The sequence below is a fragment of the Cyanistes caeruleus genome, chromosome 3 (genome assembly GCF_971803275.1).
Source record: "Cyanistes caeruleus chromosome 3, bCyaCae1.hap1.1, whole genome shotgun sequence".
Taxonomy (NCBI): domain Eukaryota; kingdom Metazoa; phylum Chordata; class Aves; order Passeriformes; family Paridae; genus Cyanistes; species Cyanistes caeruleus.
In genome coordinates this window covers 94,252,635-94,273,290 of record NC_141703.1, presented here as the reverse complement: position 1 = coordinate 94,273,290, position 20,656 = coordinate 94,252,635, and the positions used below count along the sequence as shown (strand labels likewise).

At 43.7% G+C, this 20,656-nt stretch overlaps 2 protein-coding genes, 1 long non-coding RNA gene and 7 other non-coding genes across 18 annotated transcripts in view; 5 read left to right on the top strand and 5 right to left on the bottom strand.

The window, feature by feature from the left end:
- Nucleotides 1–2,032, bottom strand: part of ST3GAL6 (ST3 beta-galactoside alpha-2,3-sialyltransferase 6) — a 101,975-nt gene extending 99,943 nt beyond the window's left edge. For 5 of the 6 annotated variants that reach the window (XM_086883018.1, XM_086883020.1, XM_086883012.1 and 2 more), the window contains exon 1: nucleotides 1,843–2,032. The gene's annotated coding sequence lies outside the window, so the exon portion shown is untranslated. The remainder of the gene's footprint in view (nucleotides 1–1,842) is intronic. The other variant, XM_086883019.1, reaches the window with a different exon arrangement.
- Nucleotides 2,033–2,039: 7 nt separating this feature from the next.
- Nucleotides 2,040–2,111, top strand: TRNAD-GUC (transfer RNA aspartic acid (anticodon GUC)). Its single transcript has one exon. It is a non-coding gene; the product is annotated as a tRNA-Asp (tRNA).
- Nucleotides 2,112–2,250: 139 nt separating this feature from the next.
- Nucleotides 2,251–2,322, top strand: TRNAH-GUG (transfer RNA histidin (anticodon GUG)). Its single transcript has one exon. It is a non-coding gene; the product is annotated as a tRNA-His (tRNA).
- Nucleotides 2,323–2,533: 211 nt separating this feature from the next.
- On the bottom strand, nucleotides 2,534–2,607 carry TRNAI-AAU (transfer RNA isoleucine (anticodon AAU)). Its single transcript has one exon. It is a non-coding gene; the product is annotated as a tRNA-Ile (tRNA).
- On the top strand, nucleotides 2,571–19,415 carry LOC147654366 (uncharacterized). The gene is made up of 4 exons (XR_015285038.1): nucleotides 2,571–2,786; nucleotides 10,261–10,366; nucleotides 15,679–15,795; nucleotides 16,294–19,415. It is a non-coding gene; the product is annotated as an uncharacterized LOC147654366 (long non-coding RNA).
- TRNAS-AGA (transfer RNA serine (anticodon AGA)) lies at nucleotides 2,850–2,932 on the top strand. The gene has a single exon. It is a non-coding gene; the product is annotated as a tRNA-Ser (tRNA).
- Nucleotides 3,196–3,269, top strand: TRNAT-AGU (transfer RNA threonine (anticodon AGU)). The gene has a single exon. It is a non-coding gene; the product is annotated as a tRNA-Thr (tRNA).
- TRNAI-AAU (transfer RNA isoleucine (anticodon AAU)) lies at nucleotides 3,799–3,872 on the bottom strand. The gene has a single exon. It is a non-coding gene; the product is annotated as a tRNA-Ile (tRNA).
- TRNAL-CAG (transfer RNA leucine (anticodon CAG)) lies at nucleotides 4,175–4,257 on the bottom strand. Its single transcript has one exon. It is a non-coding gene; the product is annotated as a tRNA-Leu (tRNA).
- The window catches only part of TTF2 (transcription termination factor 2), a 17,895-nt gene continuing 2,364 nt past the window's right edge, over nucleotides 5,126–20,656 (bottom strand). For 2 of the 4 annotated variants that reach the window (XR_015285029.1, XR_015285030.1), the window contains 20 exons: nucleotides 19,402–20,340; nucleotides 18,412–18,538; nucleotides 17,384–17,566; nucleotides 17,008–17,165; nucleotides 16,067–16,148; nucleotides 15,627–15,740; nucleotides 14,869–15,019; nucleotides 14,076–14,181; nucleotides 12,884–13,074; nucleotides 11,853–12,006; nucleotides 11,000–11,091; nucleotides 10,197–10,279; nucleotides 9,598–9,737; nucleotides 8,682–8,852; nucleotides 8,025–8,083; nucleotides 7,007–7,160; nucleotides 6,818–6,900; nucleotides 6,470–6,600; nucleotides 6,298–6,372; nucleotides 5,126–5,494 (listed from right to left, as the gene is read on the bottom strand). Coding sequence is in view for 2 of the 4 variants with exons in the window: in XM_086882998.1 (XP_086739124.1) it covers nucleotides 5,350–5,494; nucleotides 6,298–6,372; nucleotides 6,818–6,900; nucleotides 7,007–7,160; nucleotides 8,025–8,083; nucleotides 8,682–8,852; nucleotides 9,598–9,737; nucleotides 10,197–10,279; nucleotides 11,000–11,091; nucleotides 11,853–12,006; nucleotides 12,884–13,074; nucleotides 14,076–14,181; nucleotides 14,869–15,019; nucleotides 15,627–15,740; nucleotides 16,067–16,148; nucleotides 17,008–17,165; nucleotides 17,384–17,566; nucleotides 18,412–18,538; nucleotides 19,402–20,340 (3,207 nt within the window). In the remaining 2 variants the exon portion in view is untranslated. The remainder of the gene's footprint in view (nucleotides 5,495–6,297; nucleotides 6,373–6,469; nucleotides 6,601–6,817; nucleotides 6,901–7,006; nucleotides 7,161–8,024; nucleotides 8,084–8,681; nucleotides 8,853–9,597; nucleotides 9,738–10,196; nucleotides 10,280–10,999; nucleotides 11,092–11,852; nucleotides 12,007–12,883; nucleotides 13,075–14,075; nucleotides 14,182–14,868; nucleotides 15,020–15,626; nucleotides 15,741–16,066; nucleotides 16,149–17,007; nucleotides 17,166–17,383; nucleotides 17,567–18,411; nucleotides 18,539–19,401; nucleotides 20,341–20,656) is intronic. The other 2 variants (XM_086882998.1, XM_023917917.2) reach the window with 1 other exon arrangement.

Genomic DNA, 20,656 nt, shown 5'->3' with positions numbered 1-20,656 from the left:
CAAAGACCACAGTCAGAGAAGAGAGAGGCTGTAAGGTCACTTTGAGTTTCTGCTGTTGTGAGTAGACCTCATCTCACTGTAAAATAATTTCAGAGCCACTGGGATAAGACGTTTTCCAGAGCAGGAGATTGCTCACTGAAGAAAGAACAACTGTGAATTTGTGTGCCAAACTACAATGCAACTGCAACAAAAGGTGGTGTCTTTCTGCAAAAGAAGGGATTGCAGCCCTAACTAATATTATTACCAACCCTGATCTTTTTTTTTTTTTTTTTAGTCAGTCTTTTAATATACCATTTTCAAAGAAAATTATGAAATAACTATTCCACTATTTTAAAAATGCAAGAAAGCACAGTTTGTTTTGGTCCTATAATATATAGCTAATGTGTCATTAGAGTTCAAAATATGTTTCCAAATACATTTCCCAGTCTTTCAGGATAAGAAGGATGCCTAGGGAGAGGTTTACATTATTTTTTTCTTTCTGGAGTAAGAAATAAGTAATTGTCTTATCAACTGTTGCATCAGGAATGTACATGTGAAAAAGATGGTGAATCTTTGATGACAGGTATTTGTCTAAATGCAAACTAAATGTTTGAAATGCGTGTTTCCTTTTCACTTCCCCAATGAATCAAATTTAATACCTCCAACAGCTTTCCTCTCCCAGGAAAAACAACTGTTCCAAGAAAACCAATATAACCTTTGTAATATCACGTAAACAGAACCAATCCAGAAATGAGGAAGTAAAGGGTAAGATGACATTTACTTTCCCCCTCTTAATTATGGTACATTGCAGGTAAGTAATCATGTTAATAAAACTAATTTTTAAACTTCAGTTTAGCCAAGAACTCTTCTACCATATAATGGTTTTAATTAGCTTTCCAATTAATTGTTTTTAATCAGTCATAAGCATTGTACTACTCAAAACCAGTGTGATTTTCCACTTGAACCATCCAGCAGCTTTTTTTACAGACTGCTATCATTAGAATAGATTGGAAAAATCACTGAAACTTTGAAATTTTGCTAAACTAACCTTGATGAGCTTCAGTGAACAAAGGCTGGGGGGGAGAGGTATTGCTGAAAACTGGACACCTGGAATGCAGAATTTATAGGCTGGTTGCAGAAACCAGAAGTTAAAGAAGAAACAAACAAACACAACTCAGCATTTGTGCCGGAAATGCCTTATCAGGGAAAAAATAGTAAAAAGACTGAAAACGTGCATCATGAGAAATCAATAACCAACAGGATACAGAATACTGTTTAATGAAAAGAATGACACAGTTTATAACCAATGGACATTAATTTGTTCGTTTGATAAAAATATATAAATAAATGAAAAGTTTTGAAAGTGGCCCTGCATTTAGGCAGAAGTATACCCAGGCACGCCGGCGCTGTGAATAAAGCAATGCCTACTTTCTAATATTAAATATTCATTCTAATAGTAAAACACAGTGATTTATTACCGACGCTTTCGGCGACAGGTACATGGCAGAAACTTGCTACAAACGTGCCTTAAAAACCCCAGCTCCTCATGACAGCTTTCTGGGGATCTGACAATCCCCAGACTGTGTAACGCTACAGAAAACCGTATTTTAAATTAATTCTCCCCCCCCTTTTTTTTTTTATTACTGAGACTTATTACACACTGCCAACTTTGCCGCCCTTTTACCAAGGAAAACCCAACTATCTTTGGGAAACTAATGGAAAGTTCTGGATGTAAAGCACCCAGCAAACCACGCCTCTCATGAATTAGAGAGGGCAGTCACCAGGCTGAAGGATTTGGAGGCCAGGGGCTGGGTTTCCCTCTCAGCCGCACCCTTCGAATCCGCTCCGTGAGGCGGGACTCACCGTAAACCTCATGTTCAAGCTCAGAGCAAGGCAAACGCAGGAGGTGAGGGGCCGGGGGTGGTTACGGAAGTCTCGGCGGAGGTCTCCCTTCGTGCCCGCTCGGGCACGACAGAACGGGCGGCTCCCTGAGGGTGCCCGGGCTGCCGCCATTTCCCTCAGGCACTTCCCGCCTTGGGGGCGAGAGTGATTCAGCGCGTTCCTCGTTAGTATAGTGGTGAGTATCCCCGCCTGTCACGCGGGAGACCGGGGTTCGATTCCCCGACGGGGAGGCCGTTGTATCGTTTTGCCGCGCCATCGCCGCTTTACTTTTCCCGGTGAGATTCCCTCCCTTGTCACCGGGAACATGGCTGGAGGGGCGCGAAGGAGAGAAGACGCGGCGTCCCCGGTGGTGGCGCCGGGCGTTGGGCGGCCGTGATCGTATAGTGGTCAGTACTCTGCGTTGTGGCCGCAGCAACCTCGGTTCGAATCCGAGTCACGGCAGGAACATAATTTTTTTTTTTTTTTTTTTCTTTCTCTCCCTGCCGCCGTCGCTGTCTGGGAGCGCCTTAGCCAGGACGGGACGAGGTGACTTTGGCTCGCCCAGGACCCGTCCCTGGGCGGGCGTGATTTGAGACCGAGAACGCTAAAACGGCAAGAAAAAATGAGCGAGGGAAAAAAAAAAAAAAAGTACACACCCCCCAAAAGATCCTACTGGCCCGTACGGGGATCGAACCCGCGACCTTGGCGTTATTAGCACCACGCTCTAACCAACTGAGCTAACCGGCCCGCTGTACGGGGCTTCCTGCGACCTCCGTTCTCAGCCTATCAGCGGCTTCGGCCCGCCCCGCTCGCGGAGCCTGCGCGGCCGCTCCGAAACCCCGAGCGAATCCCGGCGCCTCTCGGCGGGGGCGGCGCCGAGCCGGGAACGCGTCGGGCCGGGGGAAAGGCTGGAAAAGCCGGAAAAGGTAAAGGGGCGGAGCCGCCGTCCGGGCGGGGAAACGCGGGAAACCAAAATAGGCACATATCCGGTAGTCGTGGCCGAGTGGTTAAGGCGATGGACTAGAAATCCATTGGGGTCTCTCCCGCGCAGGTTCGAATCCTGCCGACTACGAGGAGTTTATTTTCCTCCTTCTGAATGTTCCTTCTCTCTCCGGTGTCCCAAATCTGCTCGCTCTTTGCCTGTACTTTGTTTTGTGTTTTTTTTTTGGACTCGATAAAAATTTTCACGAGTAAGAAATAAAGAAAACGAGGGAATTCGGAGGCACTACCCGAGAGCCCCAGCCTGGAGCGGGAACCCTCCCGCACGGAGGGGCTGCCCCGCCTGCGCCCCCGCCCTTTTGGGCAGGGCAAGGCGGGGCTGCCCGCGGCCCGCCCGGCGCCGTGGCTTAGTTGGTTAAAGCGCCTGTCTAGTAAACAGGAGATCCTGGGTTCGAATCCCAGCGGTGCCTGGGTTATCCCCGACCTTCCCGCAGCTTCGTTTTGCGGGAGCCACCCCTGTCCCCTGGCCGGGTTTCTTCCCGTTCTTGCCGTGCCCGCAGCAGCGCAGCGCGGCCCTGGCTCTGTGTGCGTGGGCAGCGGGATGAGCTGGGCAGGGCGCCCATCGCTTTTATCACTTGCCCCGCAGAGACTGAGCTCTGCCCCAGCTGCCGCCTCCTTGCGGGGAGTCCTCCAGCACGGCCTGGGGTCTCGGCCCTTGTCGATCCCTACAGGAGATGGGGCTGTGTCCTCCTGCGGGCTCTGCCCTGGACGACGCCTTTCCTACAGCCGCTCGCTTCCTCACCTCCGGCTGGACACCGTCCGCGCCCAAAAAACAGCCCCGGTTGATCAAATCGGAACCCAGCAGCGGCTGCTTTTACCCGGCTGTGGATGCGGTCACGGCGGGGTGAGGTTCTTTCTTCCTTCTGCTGATCGGCTCAAGGAGCGGGGGAAGAACCCGCACCAGCAGCCCCCAAAACGGGGGAAGGCCCAAAAGGAAAGTGGCCCGTACGGGGATCGAACCCGCGACCTTGGCGTTATTAGCACCACGCTCTAACCAACTGAGCTAACCGGCCGGTCCGGAGACGCCTTCCCAGCATCCTAGATATGACACTGCCGCCAGCGCAGTGTGGTGCGGTGCTCACCAGGACCTGTGCAGCCGCCGATCCCGTCCGAGCCGATCCGCGACGGCGCCGCCAGCACCGAACGGAGGCGCAAAAGCTTGGGGACCACGCGTGGCCCTGGCGCACTTCCACCCTCCGCTCGCCCACCCACGGCGGTGCAAGGATGGCGCCCTGTCGGCCCGCACTCGTGTTCGGCGGGAGCGCGCAGCAAAACGGCACCGCACGGGGCACAGCCGGAGAAAGGAAAAACAGGATGTCAGGAGTGGGATTCGAACCCACGCCTCCAGGGGAGACTGCGACCTGAACGCAGCGCCTTAGACCGCTCGGCCATCCTGACCGCTGGGAGAACCTTCCCGGCCGGTCCGATTCGCTCCCGCCGCCGCAGCCCGGAGCGCCCCGAGCGGGCGCGGGGTAAGCGCGCCTGGGCTGCGGCCCCTGAACGCACGGGCAGCGGCAGAGCTGTGCCAGGGCAGCACGGCACCCCAGCTGCTCCCGACCGCCTCCAGGCACTGCCTAAACGCCCCCGACAGACCACCCTGAAACAACAGCTGCTCAGTCATACCGTCAGTGCCCACCGGTGAAGGCTGCTCTCAGCACCCCACAAGAAACCGAGATTTTTGGGTTACAAAGACCTGGGCTACCATTATATATAAGAGTTTTGCTTAGTTCTGTAGATAAGAGTGCAAAGTCACATATTCCTTTAAAATTACTTGAATCATACTAAAACCACATGTTCACTTCACTTTACAGAAATTTGCCAGTTCATGAGATAGCAGCTAAAGGTAGGTGCTAGACCTGCAACTTCAGAATTTCCTCAAAACTAAGAAAAAAATTCCCATAGGTATTAGGAACTCAGGTTCTGTTTCATAGAAACATAACAGAAATCTAAGTCCTTGCTTCAGTGAGTCTTTTGAGCAGGGTAGAAAAAGTAATTTTCAAGAACAAAGGAGAAAGTGAAGTATTCTTCTAAGTCCTTCCTTAATTTTGTTACATACAATTCTAAAATTTATATAGTCTTGTTATAGAATCATGCTCAATTTTTTGAATCTTTTTTTTCTGCATGCCCACACAACCTCACCATGGAACCTCTGAACTTCCTTACCTCATGTTTGTCTCCCTTGTTGTTTCTCTTATGCCTGTGCATCTCCTGTCCTTAAAAAGGAAAGTTTTCTAACTAGAAGGCATTCATAGAAAACTGAGAACCATTTTTGTTTCAAAACAACAGCTTAACTTAAAACTTTATTAACCTTTGCATACATGGTCAATATTGAAACTAGTTATTGAAGTTGATAACTTTCCAGAACAGTTATAAAAATGTAGTTGTTTGTTGAACATAAATGAGCACCTCAAAACAGAAGTCTTATGTTGAAATCTGCACAGTTACTCATAGGTATATAAATGACTTTCTCTTGGGTATTGCAAATGATAATTAGATGCCAAAGAGAATTTTGAGGTCAGCCAGAGTGAGCTTAGTGAAGGTCTCTCCTTTGCCGGACAGAACCTCCTGAGCAAGACCTTTCTTCCTCTTCTGGAGTTGCAGGATCTTTTCTTCTACTGTTCCTTCACAGACAAACCTAAAAAAAAAAATTAAAAAATTAAAGACAAAGCCACACCATCTCAAGTGCTATGGAAGTGTCAGTGTTATATAAACACTTCCCCAGTAAATTTCAAGAGATTCATTTTACTGAGAAATTAATAATTAGCCAAGTTTGTGACTGACAAAATACTTTTCCTCCTAATTTTTCTGAAATCAAGACAACATCTGAACAGAAACCAGCTGTCCTCATAGCAACCACGATAACATTTTAAATACAAGTCTGATGCACTTCAGGTCTCAACTGTGGTCATCTGAAGTAACAGTAATTCTGTGACAAAATCCTATAATTATTGCTTGATAACTGACTGGTTTATTATACAAAAAACACTGTATCCAAAATAGCATTTTAGATTCCAGTTTTTGAATGTGCTTTGCATGCGTTATAACTAAGCTAATCTTTCAGTACTTAGTTACAGGTGCTTTTTCTAAAAGCTTTGCCACTTATTAGAAGTGCTTTATGTGTTTTTTATTAGTTATACTATAAAGGCTCAGGCTTAGGGATCACAGTGAAAAAATCTCCACTCAATTAAGAGAAATGGTTTAGCACCCAAACCGTTCTCAGGAATGAACAGGACATTCCCAGTAATTTACAAGCTGAAAACCAATAAACCCCTTCTAGCTGTCAGGACAGCAATATGCATGCAAATGCCACACAAATCACATGAAGACATTTTTATCTCAATGCCACAGTTAGACCTTGTGTCTAGCTCTAAGCAGAGAAACCTAAAGCCAGGCAGTATATAAGCAGCAGCTCCTTGTTCTGCTAAGTAAAATGCTGACCTGTGTATCACAACATCCTTCTGCTGCCCCACACGGTAAATGCGGTCACACGCCTGGTCCTCCAGAGCGGGATTCCTACAAGGTAATTAAAAAAAGAAAGTTGCCTCATCTTCCTGCCTTCCAGGGAATCCTGTTTTCTTCTTCTGTAGAGCTAAAACTGCTCCCAGGCTACCTTAGGTTTATCAGCTTGACGGCCAGCCTTCACCCTGACTGTATTTCCCTTTGGCCTGGGTTCCACACAGGAACAGCACGACTGACACCATTTAGCCCCAAGTCTGGCCAACAGTTGCTTCTCAGAGAAAGCTGAGTAGGTGGTGAGGAGAGAGAGTGAAGCAAAAAGACAAACCCTGTAAACTCAGGAATATTTATGTAAGAGATGGGTTCAACTGACAAAGTTACAAGGAATACTAAACACCTCCCTCCTAACCCAGTTGCATCAGACATTATAATATATGCAGGGAGAAAGCAAGCAGCATGCCCTATGTATCCCCTCCAAGATGGAATTTGTATTTCCCTTTACCAGTGCATGTCAAGGAGAAAGAGATGGTTTCCTCCAGTCAAGTTCAGGCCAACGCCTCCAGCCAGCAACGAGACCAACATTACCTTCAAAGGCCAAAAGAGTGTTAAGGAACCTGTTTTATAGTCACAGTCAGACATCAAAGCTGTTCATAGCAGTGCTAGGGACTGTTTCCCTGCCCTGAATGCATACCTGAGGTCCTCTGGGATTGTTATTGAACTCTTCCACCACATCCATCCTCTGTTTGGGATTGACAGAGCCATCCACTGTGGCATACTTCAGCCCCAGGCGCTGCAGGTGCACAGCCACAACTTTGAGCATGCTCGTCCACTGAGAGACAACCACACTGGAGAGAGAACAGGGAGTTTACAACCAACTCTGTCCTGGAACAGTTTGGTCAATGCAGTGTCTCACCCAAGGGGCTACAACAATTCAGGCACCCATCCCCACTGCAAACTAGAGCTGAGCCCTTTCCCAGTTCAGGAATAGAGGTGCAGTGGGAGAACTTGCTATGGCAGGCTAATACCCAATAAACTCCACATAAATTAAGTCTATAGCTTCCACCACCGTTTTTGGATTTCACATTTCCACCTCCCAACCACAAACCTGAGTCACAACAGCTTCTTCTGCAAAACAAAAATCAATTGCAACACCAAATTTAGATTCACTATAGCTTCTCACTCCCCAGCTTCTTAGGCTAAACAGTTTGTGAGAGAGTAATTTGTTTGATAGTTTCTTGAAAGGGAACAAAAGCAATATTGGTGCTCCCATTCTTATGATGGGAATGCTTTTTGGAAAAGACTGGAAAAAAGCTTTCTGTAAGTCCTCTGATCAATGCATTCCTTTATCTCTAACAGGTTCAGTTTTAATCTCTATTTTAGTCCTCCACTTTTTTTGGATTGTGCGGTGGGCAAATACTTCTCATCACAACCTAACTATTCCCAGTCCTATTTCTGGAGAATGGTCTTCCTGGGCCTCAAGGCCTGAGATTTCTCACATGTTCCCTTATGTTTACATTTACCTGTATCTTAAACTCCCCCCTCTTTTGTTCTAAACTTTTTTTCTCAACACTTGGGTTCAACTACAGCAGTACTGTCACTATTTCACCATGAGTTTTGTATTCAATTATTTTAAGCTATTTCTGCTGTTGTCAAGAAAGAGTGTGCTTCTCTCAATCACTATGACTAAAGAAAACGACATGCTTGCTGACCTTTTCTGAGGCTGTGAGTGACTCTGAATAGTTTTCAATTCGGCCAAGAGTTGAGCTATCTGCAGGAAAGAAAATCCAAAACATTAGTCTGCTTGCTCTCATAATCCACCTCATGCTTGGATATTTTTTATTAAAAGTAGAAAGTAATCAGAATAGCTTTTAAACTGGAATTTCTTTTGTGCTTAGAGTTTGAAGAGATTTTTAACAGTCATTGGTAAGAACACTCCCACCACAGAAAACAGGGACAGGAAACCAAATCATACAAGCCTGCCTTACAGATTCTGACTTTCCTGTGAGAAGTTATTGCAACCTCTCCTCTTGTTGCCATCCCTTTTTTCTAGCTCATCACAAGCACCATGGTTTCACATGCAAGCTCTTCTGAACTTCTGGGAATCCACTGCTTAAAATTTTCACTTATGGTTTCTCAGCAGTCACATTCTCATAGCTTTACTAGAAGTACTCCTCTACCTGTGAGAGGTTGGGAGCCTTCTCAGCAGGGGTTCAGCAGGCTATCAACCTACTCATCTGATTTCATCTCAATTGGCAACTTAACTTGATCTACAATTACCAAGGTGTGACAATTCATGAGCCATTTAAGAAGCAAAATGCTGAAATCCAAGCTTCTCAAGGAAGGTAAGAATGGCACAACCAGAATACCTTGGTGCTCTCCCTGCTGATGTCAAAGATATCTGTTTGAAAAGCTGTGCCATTGAGGTAGACTGTTGATTTGGAATCAGGAGTCTGGAGCTCAGACAGTGTCAAAGCACTAAGCTGTTCCTCAATGGAGAGTGCAAGGCCTTCGCTGTTCAAGTTAACTTGATCCAGAGCCTGTGGGAAGAAAGCAAAATAATAAGGGATCACAGTCAAGCCTGAGATCAAATTCAGTACTGATCCAGCCTGCACAGCATCTGCTGAGGACACTGGGTTTGAAGGATGCTATGCAATTTGAAGACAGAACAATTAAGAAACACTACTGGATTAAATAGTCCCTTTGGACCTTTATTCTACCCCAAAAGGGGCAGTGTATGGAAAGCATGTGAGCTTAGCCATTTCCTGTGGTCCAGTCTCCTCACACCTGCTCCCAGCATTTAACAACTGCAGGACTACAGATGTTAGAACATAAATGTTTCCCTGTTCCCCTAACAGGTAAACTTTCTCTACAGCTGCTATATATATAGCTCAGAGCTAAGAACTCCTGAAAGATTAGTCTGCTTCCTGCAAGGCAACCTCAAAGCACAGACAGAGCTCTCCAACACACAAGCCCTTGAAACAGGCTACTCTCCTGCATTTTTCAAGGCTAGGTTAAGATCAAGGCTACCATTAAAAATTCTAGTTCCCTTTTTATTTGAATAAAGGCATTTCCAAAGACACAGCTGCCCATATAAATCATGCTGAGGAACTCTTTAGCAGAAGGTAAGCCCATCTAAAGCATCTTGGGCTTTAAAACACAGAGTCCTAAAATTGACTGTGTTCAAACCCTCATAGCTAAGAAAAACAAAGATGTTACCAAGTCATTAACTTGCATAAACACTTAAACCCCACAAAACCCTCCACACCACTACAATACAATTACCACTTTCAGTAGGGAGAGATGGCAGCAGCACTGACGGAGCCTCAAGAGCATGGACAAGACATGGGCAGTACTTGAGACCTGGGAAGCACTTTGTGAGCCTGCTAGAAATTCTTTTTGACTTACTCCAAACTCTTGTGCAACTGTCAAGGAAGGAAGAAAAAATATCAGGACCTCTTGGAGGCATTTCCAAGCACTGCCCACCCACCTTGAGGAAGAGTTCATGAAGAGGAGTCAAGAATGAACAGGAAAGCAAATACCTGATTTTACATAGGAACCCATCAACTCCCACTTTAATTAAAAAAGAAAAAGGCAACAACACAAGTCAGAGTATGATATACCATACAGTAATGCTCACATGTGTTATCTGAGCAGCTAGACCTTTATTTCAAAGGAAATTTTAGAGCCAGAATGGTTAAGAGATTTTCCCAGAGCCAAAATGAGAACAACACTTTAAGAATATTAAGGTAAAAGTCTCTGTAACATGAGGGGAGCATTTTCCAAAGAATTTCGAAGTCCTGACCCGAGGTCTGTTCCCTCTTCTGAACTGTGCACTTAAGAGCCACTTCTGCAAATGTTTTCAGGGAAGGGCATGCTCATACCTTTCTCAAAGGGGTTACCACCATCATATTCTCTGCCTTCATTTTTCTGTTCTTGTCTCTTTAGGTAGGATTGTAGTGTTGACCTGTAAAAACAAGACAAAGACACTGGGATTCACAGCAAGAAAAAAGGCAAGAGGGACCTGAGCTTAGCAAGCTGATGATGCATTAAGGTAAGGAAGGTTTCATTAATTATTCAGTCACCAAACCATCACATAAAAACCCCAGGTTTTGTTTAACTTGAGTATGATCAAAACCAAAGATGCATTTTGGAAATCACAAGAGAAAGCAAGGCTGCTTTTTGAGTATGAGAACACCTTTAAATATGTATTTTAAAGGAAGGAAAATTCTTTACAGTGACACTGCTGAAAGAGCCTAAGAGAACACAAAATGATGCTGGCTTGCATTACAGCTATCTGGAGAGACCATAATTTCTACTTGTACAAGAATCTGTACAGAGCAAAGATGATAATTATCTGCTTTACAGGTGCTCACACTTCATCATTTAAGAAACACTCGTAATTCCAAGTCTTTGGAGTCTTGAAATCGGTGAGATTAAGCATAAGGCTAGAATACAAAGCTCATATGAGGCATGAATATATGGGAGAAAAGAAATCCATCAGTTTTGCCTACTATCCAGACAAGCAATGCATTTTCAAACACAATAGAGAGATAAATCAGAAGAGGAAAAAAATTAACAGGAGTTTATCCAAAAGCTCTCCTCATCTGAAGTGAATTTCTCTTCTGATTCCCATACCAATAAGAAACAAACCCACAAAATACCGTATCTCTACCCATTTTCCTACCTGGATCTTGCAAAGAGCACGTTGTACACAGATTGCTCCTCTGCTGTAAGTTTTAACTGATGCAACTGTGTACTACGCTGGGGCAGAGACACCTGAAGTGAAAATTCACAGGGTCAGATGTACATAGTGCACAAGTCTTAGAGAACATCACAAACACCGGCAATCCAAGATTTAACACAGTACTCTAAGTCTGTTTGTTCACTAAAGCTGTATGTATTTACACAGTTGACACTACACAGACACTCACAGAACTCCAAGGAGCCTGTTTAACACTCATGATAAAATCTTTATTCCTGCTCATCCAATAACAAGAGGCATGAGCTACTATGTATGAACTGCTCAACTACCACAGAGGGATTAATTAATTATTGTGTTGTTAGAGTACCTTATTTCCCTATTCAGAATCAGATGGTACACCAAAACTACACCTTTTAAAGGCTTAAGACATGCCTATGATCTAATTTTCCATTCAACAGACTGTTTGTAAAAAGCAATGCAGAAAGCCAATGCTCCAGCACACATCAGGTCCATTTGAGATATGGCAGCTTGGATTCTCAGAGATCTAGGTTAGTCCAGTGATTTAGACTAACTTTCCACTAAGCGGCCATCTACGTGCAATTACTTGGCATATTTTTGTCTGCATGTGATTTAAAACTGAAAAGTTTTATTATTCTCCTGAATTTTACTTTCTGGGTAAGCAACCAAAGCATCCCACAGGCATTTGCTTCTCTTGCTCAAGACACTGCAGCAGATAGGAAACCCCACCCATTAACACATTTATGCATGTAAATAACTGTCTGCTGCAAGGAAAACAATGGAATAATGGTATCATTTTGGAAGGTGAAATTCTTACCAGGGGCTTGCCAGCTGAATCCAGCTGGTCCTTAGTTCTCTGCAGTAAGAGGCTCCTGGTTAAGAGGCTTAGCCTCTCCCCTCCCTTCCTTGTGTTGTTATCTACCTGGTACTTCCACACTTTGTATTCATCAAAAGGAGAGCAACGTAGAAATCTGTGATAGGAAGGAAGGAGACTTCATACCAAGGGAAGAAGAGTTCTTCATTTACTCTGGAGTGACCATAACCAAACTCCTTGCTACCAAAACAAACCATTTTCGAATGCCATAACTGCATGACCAAGGACATTAATGTAATGTAAGGTAAACATTACACTTCCAGTGTAATGGTGGTGACAAGTTGTTGCTTAGATGTCCTACCATCATTAATACTGTAAACATCTGATTCTGTACCCATCATTTCCTCTTAGCCTATTATGTTTCAAGCATCACCAGCAAACAAAAGACATCAGGATGTAGAGGCACTTGCCAAAAAAGCATATTCATCTATTATTTCAAAATAGCAAGCTTTTTACTTGAAAATTAATTACAATTATCCAAAATTAATTTCAAATGCAAGTTCTCTGGTTCTCCAACACCATTTGTAACCTTTCCCCCCTCAGCAATGAGGAGCACCTTCATCATTGTTCAGAGAATCCAAAGTTTTCACCCTTTCCTTCAATGCTCTTGTAGCGTAACACTCTAAGGTGGTCCTCCCACCACCTGGTAACAACAGGGATTAACTCATAACATCTCTGCTCATTAAAATTGGTTTTGTGCATACTCATCCTGAACAAAAAGGAGATCCAAGGTAATTTCCCCTTTGTTTTCCATGGAGGCAGAAAAGCTACATGGCAACAGCAGACACATGGTCAGCCTTGTGCAATGCCTCAACCACAGCCTTTGCAATCCAGTGCTAAGCATTTATATAACTAATCCTACTACTCCACATATCTCAGAGACATCTCAGACTTAGAAACAACTTCAGCATTTCATCAGAGAAGAATTACTATGACTGGATCCCTGTCCATGTGGTCACATGCAGCCAGCTCACCTCAGGAGAGAGTACATGTCCAGCAAGTTGTTCTGTATTGGTGTCCCAGTGACAGCCCATCTGGCACTGGCTCTCAATTTGCACACAGCTATAGAGGTTTGAACCCGTGGGTTTTTAATATTGTGAGCTTCATCCAATATAATTCGAGCCCAGGCTACCCTGAGCAGAGGGGAACAGGGAGATGATCCACTCTGAAAGAAAAAAGCAGACTATGATCTGAAGCAAAACCTGGGCTCTCCAAGGAGCCACAAGCAAACACATTTTTCCAGACAGAAGTCTTTTCCTGATGTTTGACAGCAACAGTTTGTGATCTTAGTGTCTTGTAAGAAAATGGTGTCTAAAAATCATCTCTTTAAAGCCTCCATGTTTGAAGTTTATAAGCCAGAAACTAACCTATTTGCCTGATCTCAATAACAATTTGTAGCATTTTTCTCTTTTTCTTGCTTTTAGCATTTTATTATACAATGTTCTTGCTTCAAGAGGTGCTTTATATCAGTAAAGTTTCACTATACTGAGCTGAAAGACCACAATTATTCTGATCTCTCAAAATTTTATAGATGCCACGTATAGTTTCAGGAAATTCCAAGTCCCGTTTTCTTCAAGAACTACATCTAGAACTGTGCACAGAGATTGGAGACAGCAAGGGACTTCCTCTACACTGTGTAGTCATTTCAGTCAGCACTCAGCAATCACATCATTATTTTCATAGCTCAGCCAGCAGCATACTGCTGTTTCTTCAAGGCAGCATGGAAGCTGCCTCAGTCTCAGCTCTGACCCAGACTGACATGAGCACAACAGGTTTCTGGTAGTTTGGAGTGACATCAGTGCTTCAAGCAACAAAGAACATGAAACAGGAGATTCTACTGCTCCTTCACCTCAAAATGAGAATGAGATTCACCACTGCATTCTTAAAATTACTTCCTAAGACATTTCAACTGTACTCAATGCAGCATAGTCTATAATTCTGCAGAAGAGATATATTGTGAATTTATCTGTTCTTGCAGCACATCACAGCAATTTCTCTCATCACTTTGCTTTTACAAATATAAACAGGGGCTTAGTAAAAAAAAAAAAAAAAATCAAGCTGCTGCTCACTATAGCACATATAAGGTGCTACTTGAAACAACAATAGTTTGCAACACCTCAGAACAAAACCTTAAGGCAATTCCCTATCGACATTATGGCTTCTCACCCCCACATCATGGTCCTGAGCAGGGACTTCTCCCTCCTCTTTGCTTGTGGGAACCTCCTTGGAGAGAAGGCTGTAGGTTGTGACAACAACATCATATCCAGAAAGCCTGAATGAAGACAAGGAAGTAATCAGGAGCAAGAACAGATAAGGAACTAATTTTGCAAGAGAGACTAAATATATGCTGAAGAATGCATTTAAGAACAAGACAGCACTACAGGAGCTGAAATGCTGAGTTCTATAGAAAACTGAACTTCATTGCAGTCAAATAGGAAAGAGGCATTGTGCCCATTTTACAGATCCTGGAAGTAAACACATCAAGCTCAAGATGACAGAACAAGCCCACTGACCAGAATGCCCACCATATGGCAGGAGCCCTACTTAGAGCCTGGCACCCTGGCACTGCTCAGCATGGCCTGAAGAGGTCTAGAAAACAGGCTGATCTATACAAACAGCTGGTAAAAAATACAGCTACAAAGCACAAGCATGGAAAAACCTGCCACTGACAATCTTTGCAAGCCAGAGAGATTTTAGAGAATATGCACCTTTTATTTTTTTTTGCTATGGGATGCAGTGCCAGCTTCCACCAGAACCACTGAGCATGGGCACAGACCATAAATGTTTTATTAAATACACTTTGACAGCAACATCAGCCTGATGTTCTGGACCTTCCACATTTCAATAGTTCACGTTCTCCCATCATTCTATATCCACTGAATTTCAACTTTGATAAACACAAATCTCTTGCTATGTAGTATTTTGCTCTTCTTGGTCATATTTATGGTTTAGCACTTACACCTCTGCATGCTTATCTCGATTTGGCCCGTGGTACAAATAGACCCTCAGTTTGCCAAAGGCCACGCGTCTCTCAATCTCTTTCTTCCAGTGATGGATCAAGGATGCAGGACAAATGACTAAAGTGCCGTGGGAAGGGATGACAGTAAAATCTAGAAAAAAATATTGCAGATAGGTTTCAATTTCTTCACATTTGACTAGAATAAAGACAGGATTTTTGGAAATTCACAATTGAGAAGAGTGTCCAACCAGTTCCATGAGGATACAGACAGTATAGACTGTGGACACAGAAGCAGTACTCTTGAAAAAAGCACTAACATCCCCAGTGTCTGTGGACAAGATGTGTTGGGGGACAGCTGGAAAGAAAAAAGATCAGTTACAGAGAGGTAAGTAGTAACTACTTGAAGTCCCTGTGAAAACTATGCATATGTTTAAAAAATGATGAAACCTTTTGCAAAGCCAGCATATGCTGGATTTAACTATTTCAGGAAAACAGTTAAAAAAAAAATCCCAGAACAATATAAAGTAATGAGCTGGAAAACCCTACACATGCAATGGGAGACAAAAATGACCCTGAGCAAGAGAAAGGTCATGCAAGGAAGCCCAGTACAATTCAGTCAAATGAAAGTTTCCTGCAGAAGGAAAGTGAGTACAGACAGAGTGTGTTGTTCTATGACCTCTTAACCTATAATAACTTTAGGCATTTCAGATGACACTTCATCATAACATATGTGCTTTTGGATGAAAGCAATTCTGTACCGTTTTTGGACAGCCATACTTCTAATGTCTCCTTTCTTTTCTCTGTCTTCAGCTGCTTCTGGGCCAGAATGAGAGCAATCATCGTTAGAGTCTTCCCCAAGCCCATGTCATCCGCTGCAAAAAAACACACACAAGTTACCACCTGCAGAAATGGTGATAACAACCTCAGGTGAGTCAGGTGAGCCCACCTGGATCTATACCGAGGGAAATACTACAACAGAAAGTGCCCTGGGGAGCCCAGAAAATCAAAACACACAGACGAAAATTTCAGGGTATGATTTAGTAATTGGTTAATGCCTGTACTTGGTAATAGGGCTCAGGAAACAAGCCCTTTTGACATGCCTACAAAATAACCAGTTATTTGCCACCAAATAAGTTACATGCAAAACTGCTGCCATAGATCTACCCCACAAAATCCATTTTGCCGTTCTGTTGCTCACCCAGAATTCCTCCACACGGCCTCTGACTCTCTCTCCAGAGGAGCCATGCAAGTGCCTGTTTCTGGTGCTGCAGCAGTGGGACCTGAGAGGGTGAGCGAGACAGAGGATTTGAAGGAAACACCTGGCAAAATTCAGACACTTCTGTTTCCTGTACCAATTATCCTGTTCAACTGTTTTACTACAATCCTTCTCAAAGGAGTTTACCTACATGTTGTTTTTCCACACAGGCTGGGATACCCAAGGTAAGCAACTACTGAAGACAGGAGGTCAGCAGTACCACAGATGAGTCTTCCTAATGTTTCCTGCACTAACCAGCCTAGTGCCTCCGTGCTCTCAGAGAGCAGATAACAACAGCTTGCTCAGCTGGAAAATCCACCCCAGACTACCTTGCTTACAACAGCTACCACTGTCAAGAAAAAGGATTGAGAATGCTTCCCCTTTTCTCACCAAGTCTAACACCCCTACAGACTCTTGAAACAGGAAGAGGGACTACATACTACCATCACAGGATATTCAGTGGCCTTCTCCACCACTGAAAAGGTCCCAAGACAATGTGACAAGTGACACAACATATATGCATCTACACACTATCCTGTAGAGGCATGTGCCTTTGTTCCAATACCTTGCATATAACCTCAAACAGATCAGAACTGACTACTCTGGAGTCCATCACACTGCATGATCTCAATCACCCACAACACTGTTCTGAAAGATTAGTTCTTCTGGCACACCAGGAAGAATGAACAATGAGGTTCTCAGCCTGTTCTCACACTTCTGTTCTGCCAGTCATGTACAAACAACATGGATGGAATGTAATTAGTGTATCTCCTTCCAGCAAGATGCAAAGTATGTCAAAGTGGGAAGGAAGGAATGCTCTAGGGTACCACTCAGAGGGTATGATTCATTCATCAGTATGACAACTTCCATCCTTGCCAACCCACCTTCAGTCCAGAGGGATCTTCAGCTGCTGTCTCCTCTGTTGGACAGGATTCTAGAGATTTGTGAAGATTATTAATCGCCTCAAATATGGCACTGTGTACAGCCCTGAGTCGGTCTTCTGTCATTCTTCCCCCATACAGATTCTGCACACCAGCAGCCACTGCAAAGATACAGTACCAGAGATGTGTTTACAAAGCTAACTTTCCCAAATAGATCTTTCACCTCAGAGATTAACTTCCGTGGCTACAGATGCCTGAGGGACAGTATGCAGTAACAAAACAGGCTTACTACTCTCACATGTATCCTCAAGTTGCAGGATTACTTCAGAAATAGTACACAACAGTGTTCTCTGTAATGGCAAAGTCTTTCTATACTTACTTCCAAAACTTTGGCCACTGGAACCCAAAGTAGCAGCAGCCAAAAGGTGACTGTGTGAGCCTGCAGAGGCCTTTGCTGTAGGATCCTGGAGCGGGAGCGGTGTTATCAGCTTCGTACCACCTGGCCTGCCAACTGGGTTAGACAAAGGTTCTTCATGGCAGCTGCTGCTTGTGCTATCTTGCCCTTAAGGAGAAAGGAATCACAGCCTGGAAAGGTTGCACAGTGATCCTCAGAGCCTTGCTCTACAGCCCAAAGAATAGCCTTTATTTTGCCCAGTAGTCTGCTTGCAAAATACTGTGAAGTGGTGACTCCAGTTTAATAGCAGCACATCACCTGAGCCACTGCAATTACCAGCACGTGCTCTCAGCCTGCTGCTGTGACAGGCAGCAAGTCCAGTTCCAGCCTCAGTATGTGGTTTACAGCAACACTGAACTCCCCAACTGTGCTCAGAGTAGTGCAGACAAGGTCAGTTTTGCACCCTGTTCCCAGATGATTAATTTTGAAGACATCTCTCTTGTAAATATTTTGAACACAAAAACCATTGAAACATCCAAGAACAAATGGGCCAAGAGCTCATGAGCTTGGCTCTCTCAGGAATGCCACACTGGAAGCTGCTCATTTTGAATCTGGTAAGAGGAATATTCAGTGACAACAACATGCATGAACAGCACAGTTCCATAATGCAACACAGGTAGTTAGCACGTAATTGGCATGTTCTCAAAGATACCTGTCTCAATCATGTAGCTAAAGCTGGAAACCTAGATCCTAACCTTAGGAGGAAACTCCCTTGGGAAGCCACCACATTACAGAGGAAACATTTGAGTTGTTCCATTCATCTGCTCCCAGACACGTACTTTGCAATTAACATTTTTCCTCTTCAGTAAATCTCAACAGACAAACGTTTTATAGACCACAAGCCATATATAAGTTTATGCTATATTTCCTCAATATTAACAACTATTTTAAGACAAAGTGTTTTGTAAACTTCTGCAGTCAAAAAGAAAAAAAAAAACCAAAAGTAGCCCTACCTTTTTCACTAGTATCTGCTGTTGAAATTTTAAGAGCACTGAGTGTAGCTTCCAAATCCTGTACTTGCTTTAATAACCGTTCCCCTTTATCTGGCAGCAACTGAATGTTCACTGTAGCCAATGTACTCTGTAAAAAAGAAACCAAAACTTGAGTGTGGTTACCAAGCTCTCTGCTGACACAGAACAATCAGCTCACAAGTCTAAAAAGAACTAATCTCATCCCATTTAAATTTGTATTTTGATACTGTTCTGTAATCTCAAAAAGCTTTCAAGTGCCATTCAGTGCAATTAAAAAGTCTTTTAGCAGAAAATAAGCTAACCATTAGTGTTTAGAAAATATGGAAGGACACAGGGTCTCCTCCTTATGAAACAGGCAGGTGAGTCAGACAATCTTAACATCTCTTAAAATATCCACAACATTTAACCTACTTGCATCTTTCTTTCTATGCCTGCACAACAGTTCTGACTTCATTTCAAGATTCTACTCTGTGCTCTAGACAAACAGGGGGGCTTATAATAAAAATGAAAAACATAGTGATGGGCAATTATTGAAAAAAACAAAAAAGCAAACAGGCAGGTAGTTTATTTCACCCTAGAGAGAGCTTTCATAGCCAGATCACAACTACTGCACAAGGCCAAAAGAGGCTACCAGATACAGCCTTGTTATTTACAAAGGTTAAACTGGCTATGCACTATTCCATTTTATGCAAATTACTTTCAGGGTAAAAGACAAGACACGACCTCAGGTGAGTCAAAATTGAGCATCCCCAAAGGCAGAAGACTGTATTACCTTACAGGTAATTGGTTTGTATCTGCTTAATACAACCAGTTTGTACATAGGCTGAATGCCCTCCCATGCCACATCTTCCTAAACCCCATTATGAGTTTCTGCTGTGAGGAGATACCATATTCTGATGCCTGTCACAAGTAAAGGAAGTCACCTTGGAATCAGAACAATAAAGCCCCCAAATAATAGTTGAAATAAATGACCTTTTTCTGTTTCAGCTGGACTACAAGATGGTTATGAAGCACTTTAGGGTCCTGGGTTCCTTCCATGTGATGTGATGCTGCTGCATCCAAAGATGTCCCCTGCACACTCTTTCCTGTAGGAATCTCAGCTGATTTCTCAGGTTTACTTTTACCTGATGAAGAACAAACAAATTGCACTTCATCACTGCCACTGCCAGAGGCTTCACCAGGAGGCTGTGGCAGCCCTGGCCCGCGTTGTGCCTTGGGCAATTCTGCCTCTGCCCCTCCCCTCAGGGCAGCATGCTTCGATGTCGACTGTGCTCCTGCTGGGGAAGTGGTATCTTCCTTAGACACTGGTTTCATTTCGCCATTCTTCTGACCAGTGCAATCTTTCTCTCTGGTTTCTTTATCCCTACAGCTTTTTAAGCTTTTTCCTCCCAGCTGCTCCTCCCCTGGAGGCTTGGTACTTTGCTTTCCAACACTTAGTGGCAAGAGTTTTGATCTTGCTCCTGGCTCCTTGTCCACACAATCAGAGGGCTTCCAGGATTCCCTGCCACTGCCACCATATTTCTCTTCCTCTGAAAGTGTATTTTTCCCTTTCCTTGTCTCAGAAAGGCAAAGTTTAGATTGAGACACTGTAGTCTGCTGAAGTTCTGGGTCACTTTTACTTCCTGTGGGTGATTTCTTTTTATTTTTGAGCTCTTCCAGAGGTACTGTCTTTATGGAGGAATCAGAGGTTGATTTCTTTTCTTTATGTGACACCAGCACACACTCATTGTCTGCTTTAACTCCTTTTGCTTTACTTTCCTCTCCATTTCTTTGCTTCATTTGTTCCCAGGATGATGGAGCACAATTCTTGTCTAGTACTTTGAATGGATTTCTTTGGCTAGTGGGATTGAAGAAAGGTAGTGTCCTGGGCTGGGTTTCCAAGGGTTTTGACACTTTGGTAGCTTTTGAATCCTGCAATAATAGTTACATGGGAGTAAATGCCAATGTATAAACGATTAAAGCCTGTTAATAACACACACAACCTGATCACCTCAAGCAAGACTTCATCCTCTACTAAAGTCATCTTTCCTATCATTTTAACAGAATCAGGATAAACATTTCATAAGAAATCCAAAACAAAAAGGCTGGTTTTCAACTTTCTTTGCCATTCCCATTGGAATCAAGTCCCAGTAGCACGATCTCTACAAAAGAGGACAGCCAGAAATCAAATCCAAGTTTCTTCTAAGACTAAAGAATAGTGAATACTTCACACAATTTAGGAGAAAGA